This window comes from Molothrus ater, chromosome 6 (assembly GCF_012460135.2).
Source record: "Molothrus ater isolate BHLD 08-10-18 breed brown headed cowbird chromosome 6, BPBGC_Mater_1.1, whole genome shotgun sequence".
Taxonomy (NCBI): domain Eukaryota; kingdom Metazoa; phylum Chordata; class Aves; order Passeriformes; family Icteridae; genus Molothrus; species Molothrus ater.
In genome coordinates, this window is record NC_050483.2 from 9,044,649 (window position 1) to 9,054,532 (window position 9,884).

The 9,884-nt window shown below is 60.2% G+C and overlaps 2 protein-coding genes across 2 annotated transcripts; one reads left to right on the forward strand and one right to left on the reverse strand.

The window, feature by feature from the left end:
• Positions 1-1,558: 1,558 nt before the first annotated feature.
• Positions 1,559-3,555, forward strand: PGA5 (pepsinogen A5). The gene is made up of 9 exons (XM_036384474.1): positions 1,559-1,649; positions 1,742-1,886; positions 2,075-2,192; positions 2,304-2,422; positions 2,505-2,704; positions 2,825-2,941; positions 3,014-3,152; positions 3,226-3,318; positions 3,406-3,555. The coding sequence occupies exons 1-9, from the start codon at positions 1,594-1,596 to the stop codon at positions 3,553-3,555; spliced, it is 1,137 nt and encodes a 378-aa protein (XP_036240367.1). The 5' UTR covers positions 1,559-1,593.
• Positions 3,556-4,105: 550 nt separating this feature from the next.
• On the reverse strand, positions 4,106-9,852 carry VWCE (von Willebrand factor C and EGF domains). Its single transcript, XM_036383668.1, is given in 21 exon segments — positions 4,106-4,405; positions 4,407-4,555; positions 4,665-4,755; positions 4,861-4,943; positions 5,036-5,126; positions 5,277-5,359; positions 5,428-5,524; positions 5,695-5,780; positions 6,143-6,260; positions 6,427-6,512; positions 6,621-6,708; positions 6,903-6,985; positions 7,074-7,167; positions 7,246-7,559; positions 7,659-7,787; positions 8,177-8,293; positions 8,360-8,476; positions 8,594-8,722; positions 8,989-9,078; positions 9,152-9,246; positions 9,743-9,852. Coding segments are annotated over 21 exon segments (2,550 nt in total).
• Between the last annotated feature and the right edge of the window lie 32 nt (positions 9,853-9,884).

Below are 9,884 nucleotides of genomic sequence, written 5' to 3' on the forward strand. Positions count from 1 at the left end.
GAAAATCCAGGATTTCTCTCGCAGGAAGCCATTTCATGCCCTAAAGGGGTTATTTTTCCATCCTCCCAGATTTTAGTCTGGATTTAATTAGTGCTAAATAGCAATTCCCATTTTTTTTCCCAGTCCTGAGTTCCACAGCTTCTTCCTTCTGTGGATATCATCCATCCAAAAATCCATCCCTGTTGGATCCATTGTTCTGCTTGGGTGGGATTTACCAGCAGCACAATAAGCTTGTCCTAGAACTTCCCATAATTGGGCAAATGTGGGGTTTTTTTCCCATTGAGAAAACAGGAATCCTGATCCCTAAGGATGTCCATTCTGGGAATTCAATGGATAAATAGCTCTGGGAAAGGTTAATATTTTTGTTTTCTCTACTATTCTGGCCAAAAAAGTAGGAAAACTTGGTAACTCCAAAATCTACAGGGACACCTTCCAGGTTGGTTTCTCCAACCTGGATTTGGACACTTCCAGGGATGGGGAAGCCACAGTTTCTCTGGGAAATCCATTCCAGGGCCTCACCAGCCTCACAGGTAAGAGGTTCTTCCCAATATCCTGTTTTCCAGTTTGGGGCCATTCCCCTTCTCCTGCCACTCCATTCCCACATCCAAAGTCCCTGAACTGGGGGAAAACTGGGATGAGCTGGGGGAAAGCCAAGCTCTGGATGAAGGTCACAGGAGCGGGATTGGGCAACTTGGCTTCGGTCACGTCACCACGTGCTGGATCCATGGCTCCTGAACGGTCACCTTGTCCTGGAGGAGATCAAAGGCTCCCCAGGCTGGAGCTGGCATTCCTCCCTTGGAATCAGCCCCATCCCAGCTCAGAATGATAGAAGAATCTGGGGGCATGATGCTAGGTTGCACTGAGGGAGTGAAATGAAGAAGAACATGGATGGGGAATGTTGGGAGAAAAGGGATGGAGCACTAGATGATCACTGAGGGAAAAAAAAGGAGGATGGGATGTGTTGTAGAGGGCTGGAAATGAGAAAGCCTTGGCTGATTCCCAGAATGGAAAATCTGGACCTGGCAGCCTGAAAATCCTTCATGGAGCCTTGGCAAGAGGAGAAGGACCTGGAGAGACCTTGGACCCTCTTCCAGTACTTTAAGGACTTCCAGGAGGGCTGGAGAGGGACTTTGTAAAAGGACCTGGAGTGACAGGACAAGGGGAAATGGCTTCCTAGTAGCAGAGGACAGGTTTAGATGGGATATTGGGAAGAAATTCTTCCTTGAGAGGGTGGTGAGTCATTCCTGGGAATGGAATTCCCACGGAAGCTATGCCTGCCCCATTCCTGGAAGCGTCTGGCTCAAACCCTCCAGCAAGGAATTAGAGGGTTCAGGGTACAAACAACCCTGCATTCCCACCAGCTCCCACAGAACAACCAGGAGTGCTTCCTGCCCATCCCAACATACTAGTGGCCTGAATCCCCCCAGGAATACGGGGATCCCCTGGCTTGACATTCCCACCCCCCTTAAGGACATTTTGATAACCATCCCAGGAGCAGTTTGCCTTTCTTATCGGGGCCTCCGGCCAAACACCGGAGCCAGGATATAAGGAGCGGGGCCGGGATCGGAGGCACATTTTCCGTGAGCTCCCACCATGAAGCTGCTCCTGCTCCTCGCCCTGGTGGGCCTGGCCCAGGGCCTCGAGACCAGGTGAGCCCCAGGTGGTCCCCAAAAGAGGGATGTGGGATGCGGGGTGATCCCAATGGCACATCCCAGTGATGCATCCCGGTCCCTGTCCACAGGGTGCCCCTGAGGAAGATGAAGTCGCTGCGGCAGAGGCTGCGGGAGCAGGGATTGCTGGAGAGTTACCTGGAGCAGCATCCCTACAACCTGGCTGCCAAGTATTTCCCGGGCATCGCTGTGGAGCCCCTGGAGAACTACATGGATGTGAGGGACTGGGATTGGGAACAGGGATCAGGGAGCACTAGGGGGACTGACACTGGCTCCTTCCCCATCCCATTGGCCTGTTATCCATTCCACTAGCCCCTTCCCCATCCCTGTAACTTCTTCCATTAGCCCCTTATCCATTCTCCTTTCCCCATCCCCTTAACCCCTTCCCAATCCCATTCCAACAGGATGAGTACTTTGGCACCATCTCCATTGGGACCCCACCTCAGGAATTCACCGTGGTCTTCGACACTGGCTCCTCCAACCTCTGGGTTCCCTCAGTCTTCTGCTCCAGCCCAGCCTGCAGTAGGTGTCTGGAATGAGTCTGGAATGTGTCCTTTGGGAGTCCTGCATGGCTCTGCCCATCTTTCCCAAGGGACAAATCCCAGGCAATCCCCATCCTTCCCACCCCCACAGGGAACCACAACCGCTTCAATCCCGCGGAATCCTCCACGTTCCTCAGCACCAATGACACCCTGTTCATCGCCTACGGCACGGGAAGCATGACCGGAGTCCTGGGATACGACACCGTCGACGTACGGCCAGGAGCTCCAGCCCCCTCATCCCATGGGATCCCACGGGATCCTGCCCAATCCACACCTGTCTCCTTTCTCCCAGGTTGCCGGCATCAATGTCCGCAACCAGATTTTTGGGCTGGCTGAGACAGAGCCAGGGGATTTCTTCTACTACACTCCCTTTGATGGCATCCTGGGATTGGCATTCCCAAGCATTGCCTCCTCCGGAGCTACCCCTGTCTTCGACAACATGATGATAGAAAACCTTGTGGATAGGAATCTTTTCTCTGTCTACCTGAGCAGGTAAATCCCAGCCAAAGCTGCTGAGGATTTCTCCCTTTTCCCTCATACTGGCCCCATTTCCCGATGGGAATGGAGGTGTTGAGGGGCTGGGAACCAGCCCAGATGGATCCCCCTTTCCAGGGACGACGAAGGTGGGAGCTTTGTCCTCTTTGGTGCCATCGATCCCTACTACACCACCAGAGGCATCTCCTGGATCCCTCTCTCTGCTGAAACCTACTGGCAGATCTCCATGGAGAGGTATTGCCAGTATTCCTTGCCCTCCGGCTGGTGTTTTGGGGAGTCCAGGCTCACTCTGCATCCCTCTTCCAGTGTCTCCATCAGCGGGACTCCGGTGGCCTGTTCCTCGGGATGCCAGGCCATCGTGGATACAGGAACCACTCTGTTGGCCGTTCCTATCCGTGCCCTCCGGACCCTCATGATGCGCCTTGGTGCCAGCTCCAGTGGTGAGGTGAGGCTCAGGATGCTCCTTAGGACATTTGATCCCAGCTGGAATGGCCACTAACCTGCCATGTCCTCCCCAGATCAGCTGTGAGGCCATCAGAAACCTTCCCAGCCTCATCTTCCATATCAATGGCAAAGAATTCCCAGTGCCGCCCAGAGCCTACGTGTTAAGGGTGAGCATCCCACTGGGAATGGGTTTGTGGGGATAGAGGGAGGGATCCAACAGCTGGTGACCACCCCCTTCCATGTCCTTGGAGCAGAGTAACGGGTACTGCAGCCTGGGATTGCAAGGCATGGATGTGCCCACGGAGGAGGGCGAGCTCTGGATCCTGGGGGATGTCTTTATCCGGGAGTATTACGTCATCTTCGACAGGGCCAACAACAAGGTGGGGCTGTCCCGGCTGCCCTGAGCTGGGACGGGAATCCCAGGTGTCCCCAACTCGGTGGCTGGCAGAGCTGGTCCCTTTCCCGGCCCTCCTGCCGCCGCCGAGAACAATAAAGGTGTGGAGAAGCGCCCCTGTGCCGTGTCTCTCTGAGGAAGGCCAACACATCCCTGGGAATGTGGCGTGTCCCTGGTGCCACTCAGCTGCACCCGCCAAGGATGTCCCTGTGCCCCAAGGATGGGAGCCTGGATGTGGCTCTGCTGATCCCTGAGGAGCTCCCAGCCTGGGGAACCTGGGGCAGGACATGTCCCTCCTGTCCCCAAACCCTACTCAGGGTAAACACCTGGTAAACACCTCCAGCACTGCCCTCATCATCCTGGAAAGCCACTCATCCCAAAATTCCCAGAGGACAAGCCCCAGGGCTCCCTGTGCTGGTGGGTGCAGGGATGAGGGGACAGGGAATAAATACCAGAGTGACTTTATTGGTGGCAGGGGGACAGCTGCTCCCTCCCCAGGGCCAGGCCTGCTGGTCCTGCACACCCCCTTTTCCTCCTTTCCTTCATCCTCCTTCTCCTCTTCACGGCGTTCCAGGCACACCTGGCACCTGGAACCTGGGGCTGTCCGATGGCACCGCAGAGGGATCCTCATTCCTGGGGGATCCCTGAACCTCAGGGCTGCCCATGGGATTGGCGGGGGCTGTGGCCTCACAGAGGGGGTCGGGGGGCACAGTGGGTGCCAAGGGGTATCCAGAGGGGCTTGGAGTGGTCGGAGGGGGCATCCCAGCACCCCAAATCCCTGGAGAGGGGCCGAGGGGGGGTGTGGTGGGAAGCAGGAGCTGGGCCAGGCGGTAGCGGCGGTGTTGAGGGGTGCCAGGGGGATGAATCTTCAGGGACTGGGGACTGGGATGAGGATGGGGGTGAGGATGGGGACTGGGATGAGAATGGGGGTGAGGACGAGGACTGGGGTGAAGATGGGGATGAGGATGTGGACAGATCACTGCCCTGCAGCAGGAGCCGGATGTCTGTGGCTGACGGAGGGAGGATTATGGTCAGCACCCACCTCTTTCCCAGGCCAGGACCCCCAGTCCGGAGGGGGCACATCCAAGTGCCTGAGGTTGGATCCAGGGATCCCATTACCTGGGCAGGATGGGCAGCAGCCCACGGGCAGTATGTGGGGCTCAGAGCAAGAGCGGGGGCACGGCCTCTCCTCACAGCTCACCTCTCCAAGCTGGAAAAACAGGGATCAGCCAGCCCAGCCCTTGCTGGGATCCAATGACACTGGCACAGGCACCATGGACATGGGCATCCCACGGGAATGGGTGGGAGGTCTAACCTGGCAGGTGCAGCGGGTACAGGGCTGTCCCTCAGGAATGAAGCTCTGGCCGTTCTCCACCTTCCTGCCCTGGTAGTTGCAGTCTGCAGGGACCAAGGTCCAGAGGGGGTTTTGGGGGGCTCGGGGAGATTTTCGGGGGTTCAGTGGGATTTTGAGGACCCGCCCAAGCTCGTACCCTCACAGACGGGGCAGCACCGACCCTCGGGGTGGAAGGGGTAGGAGCACACGATGGCACATTCCAGAGGCGAGCAGGCCACCGAGCCCAGCTGCGAGAGACGGGAGAGACCCCCGAGGGCCGGGCGTTAGGAACCCCGGAGCGCCCCCGGAGCTTTTCCCTGCAACGGAGCCAAAAACCGGGCTTCAGCCCACGGGGCGGGAGCCGCAAATCCTCTGGGAATGCCCGGCCCAGCCCTCACCAGGCAGATGCAGCTCAGGCAGGGATCCAGCGCCGACGGGAAGGTCTCATTGTTGGAAAAGATCCTCCCCATGTAGGTGCAGCCTGCGGGGAGAGGGGCTCAGGCGGTCCCCGGGCGGCTCAGAATCCCGGAATTCCGGGCGCGCCCTCACCTGCGGAGCAGTCGGGGCAGCACTGCCCGGGAATGCGGATGGGATAAGGACACGTCTCCACACAGTCCGTGCGCTGGCAGCTCACGGAGCCGTCTGCCTGCAGGCGGGAACACCCTGACAGACACCTCGGGATTCCCAAACCCGCCGGATTTGGGGGATTTGGGGCCTGACAGGCCACGGGCATCCTGAGGGCGGGAATGGAGCAGGAGCCGTGCGCTGGGGCAGGGATAGGGAAGAGGGAATGAAGCAGAGCAGGTTCTCATTCACCTGGCAGATGCATAACTCACAGGGATCGCCCGGAGACCAGATCTGTCCAACGGGAAACTCCACGCCATTGTCATCCAGGAAGCAACCTGGGTAGGATCCCTGTTCCCAGCTGTCCTGTAAAACCTACCCTTCCTGTCCCCAGGGGTTCCCTATATTCCACCCTTCCTGTTCCTAGATTTTCTCCATCTCACACCCTTCCTGAGTATCCCCACATCCCACCCTCTCTGTCTCCAGCTGTCCCCCCTTCATCCCACCCTGCCCTTCCCCACATCCCATCCCCAAATGTCCCAACATCTCACTCTTCCCCTCCCCAAGTGTCCCCCACATCCTCTATCCCAGCTGTTTTTCCCGTGCCATGCCACTCCCGTTTCCCCCAGCTTTTCCCCCTCATTCCTCTCTCCCTGTCCCTCCCTGTCCATTCCCAGCTGTGTCACTCATCCCGACTCACCGGCAGGGGCTGGAGGGTCCCGGCAGGTGGAGCAGCACTGCCCGGGACCCAGCTGCCGCTGGTGCTGGGGACAATCCAGCACGGGGCAGGGAGTGAAGGAACATTCCACCTCTCCTCCCTGGAGACACGGGAATGGGTCACCTGCTGTCCCTACCATCAGCCCCCAGTGAAGCTGGGATGCCCCCAGCCGGTGCTGGGAAGCACTGGAGTATCCCCGGGGATCCTCATCCCTGGGGACCTCCCAGCTTTGGGGATCCGCATGCCTGGGGACATCCAGGACCCACCTGGCAGACACAGGTGGTGCAGTCGTCCCCATCCAGGCTGAACCGGGCTCCGTGCACATATGTGCGTCCCCGGAAATTGCACTTTTCTGGGAAAAGGGGAAGGAGTGGTGCTGGAGAGCCAAGCATGGCTCTTCCCTCGCCCCCAGCTCAGCCCGGGGGTACTCACACCCCCAGACTAGGGGTTCTGGGATCACCTGGATTGCAGGAGCAGCAGTCAGCCGGAGAGGGGCTGGGGCAGGATCCTGGGGGACATTCCGGGGACAGGCAGGAGACATTCCCGGCCTGTGGAGGGGAACATGGGGCTGGGAAAGAGGACCCTGATTCCCCATGGAGGGATGAGGGAAGGGTGTCATCAGCTCCAGTGCATCCCAATCCATGGTTGAGCCAGGATGCAGGATGAGGGTCCTGATAAGGGTCTCCAGAGGTGGGAGGTTCCCAGGGATGAGGGGGGATTCTCCCATCCCAATCCAGCTCACCAAGCAGACGCAGATGGTGCAATTCCCATTGGATGGGGAGAAGACATCGCCCTCGGCCCTGGCCACCCCCTCGTGCAGGCACCCTGCAAGCCATGGGGGTCAGGGGCATCCCCCTGGGAATTCAAGGGGGGCCATCCTGGGAATTGGGGGGATCAGGGGGTCGGGACTCACCCGTGCAGGTGGGGCAGCAACCCCCAGCCGGAGCGGGAAGCGGGTGGGAGCAGGGAACGGAGCAGCTCACGGTGTCACAGAGGACTTGTCCCCCCTGCCAGGACATGTGGTGGCTCATCCCAGGTCGGGATGGTGCCATGGGAAGGATGGGATGGCAGGATGGGATGCTCACCTGGCAGGTGCAGCTCTGGCAGCCTGGCTCTGTCCAGCGACTGCCGGGCTCCCGAGAGATTCCCCGGTGCCAACAGTGACGGGATGGTGGGATGGAGGTGCCGGGGGCTCCCTGATTCATGGCACGTGGGGATGGCTCAGGGGACAGGGATGGGGAGGAGGGAGGGAATTGGGTACCAGGAGCTGCCACAGGGAGGTGGGGAGAGGGGGAGCCCCTCGGGAGCAGGTGGGAGCCAGGAGGGAGCAGGACAAGAGTGGGTGGATGCTGCAGGGATTGCAGGATGGGCGATGGGGCCAGGATAGATTTGGGGTACCCTAGGAAGGAAATCAGGAAGGCAGAGACATCACTTGGGGCTGGCAGGGAGATAGGAGCATCCCATTCTGCTCCTCCAGCCAGGAGAAGGACACGAATACCTTCGCAGGACACCCTGTCCGCGCTGAGCCGGTATCCAGGGCGGCAGGAGCAGCGAAAGCTGCCGGGAATGTTGTGGCAGCTGTGCTGGCAGGAGCGGCGGGTGCCAGGCCGCTGGCACTCGTCCACATCTGTGGGATAAGGGAACGTGGCAGGAGCTGCTGCACCCTGGGATGTGGCCCAGAAAAGAGCCAGAAGCACCAGGATGGCCCATGCAGGGATGAGGATGAGGTGGCAGCACTGTGGTCATGGGCTGATGGACACCTCCATCCCTTGGGATTTGTGGCATGATGAGGAAAGGGGGTCTGGCACAGTGCCCACAGGCTCATGGCCACCTGCATCCCTTGGGATTCATGGCATGGAGAGGGATAAGGGTTAAGCATACATGCAGGGGCTCAGTGACCACCTCCACGCTTGAGATTCATGGCATGGAGAGGGAAGGGGGTGTGGCAGTGTTCAGGATCTCAGGGCCACCTCCATCCCCCAGGAGTGATGGGAAGAGCCCCATCCCAGTGCTCACCCACGCAGGAATGCCGATTCCCGTGGAGGTGGTATCCGGGCCGGCAGGAGCAGCGGTAGCTGCCCACGCTGTTCTCGCAGCGGTGCTGGCACGGCGTGGCCTGGCATTCATCCGTGTCTGGGGGTTGGGATGAGGGTCAGGATCCCTCGGGAGCCCCAGCCGCCCCCCTGGGACCCCACGCACCCCGGCAGCTGCGGCGGTCAGCAGAGAGCTCCCGGCCAGCTCCGCACTCGCAGGCGAAGCCGCCCTCCGTGTTCACACACGTCCCCTCGCAGGCCGCGCTCTGGCACTCATCGATGTCTAGGGGACACGGGGAACGGTCAGATTTGGGGCGTGGGCACCACGGGGATGTGCACTCCCATCAGGATGCACCACTCCCACTCCCCACAGCCATCAGGATGCACCACTCCCACTCACCGGTGCAGCGGACACCGTTGGCCGTCTCGGCCATGGAGAAGCCAACGGGACACACGCGGGCGACCTCCTGGCAGCCACCGTGGTTACAGGACAGGTCACAGCCGTACTCTCCGCAAGTCCCCGGTGGCTCTGGAACACGGACATGGCGTCCATGGGGTACCCATGCCACCCCAGGACAACCCGCTTCCCATCCCACTCCATGGATTCCCCCAGGGATGGGGACAGTGCCAGGGAGAGGTGACAAGGAGCCACAGTCACCTCCATCTACTGGGATTTGTGGCATGGAGAGGGAAGAGGGTTGGGCACGGTGCCCATGGGATTGTGGCCATCTCTATCCCTTGGGATTCATGGTGTGGAGAAGGAAGGGCATCCAGCATAGCCACTTCTGTCAGTACCTGGGCAGGTGATTCCCTGCTCTCCATCCGGGCACATGCAAAGGTTGGGAGCGATGCAGGAACCACCACCGCAGCCGAAGGAGCAGAGTGCTGTGGGAATGAAAACAGGAGCTCTGGGAATGGGAACAGGACTCCCACAAGCCCCCCAGACCCCCATACTCACGCAGGGTGCACTTCCCGCTGCCCGGAGACAGCATCCAGCCAGGACAACATCCGCTGCCGGAGCCTGGGAAGCAGACGTGGGGCCCCACGCGGCGCCTGTGGGACACCAGAGCCTGAGGCCACCCTGTCCTGAGCCCCCTGCACAGAGCAAAGGTCCCAGGAATGGGAGGACAGGAGGACAGCCAGAGCGGTCAGGATGTGCCCATGTACCGGGAAGCAGAGCATGGCACAGATCAGAGAGAGGTAGGATAAGGTGGGACGGAGAGGGGACAACCACTTCCCAGCCATCCTGAACATCCCAGCACGTGGTGACGGGAGAAGCGCCCCCCGGCTGGACGGGGATACGGGGAGCAAGACAGGGATGTGGGGAGAAGGACAGGGATGAGGGGAGCAGCACAGGGATGCGGGGAGCAGTGTCATGCTCCCCTGGACCCGGGAAGAGGGAGGGAATTGTGGGGTGCCAGCCCCTCCGGCCGGGACCCCTCCGGCCAAGCCCTCCTGCAGCGGGAGGCAGGGATAGACCGAGCCCGGCAGGCTGCCCATCCCAGGTGTAGCTGGAAGAGGGAGAAGGAAAAGGGGGGAATCCAGCTACCTCTCCACGGCAAAGCTGGCCGGCTTCTTCCTCGCGGGATACACCCTGCCCTGGCCGCTGGAGAGGAACAGGGACACACAGGCAGCCTGGAAGAGCAGCTCCACCAACATGACAGGCGGCTCCAGCACGTCCCGGCGCCCGC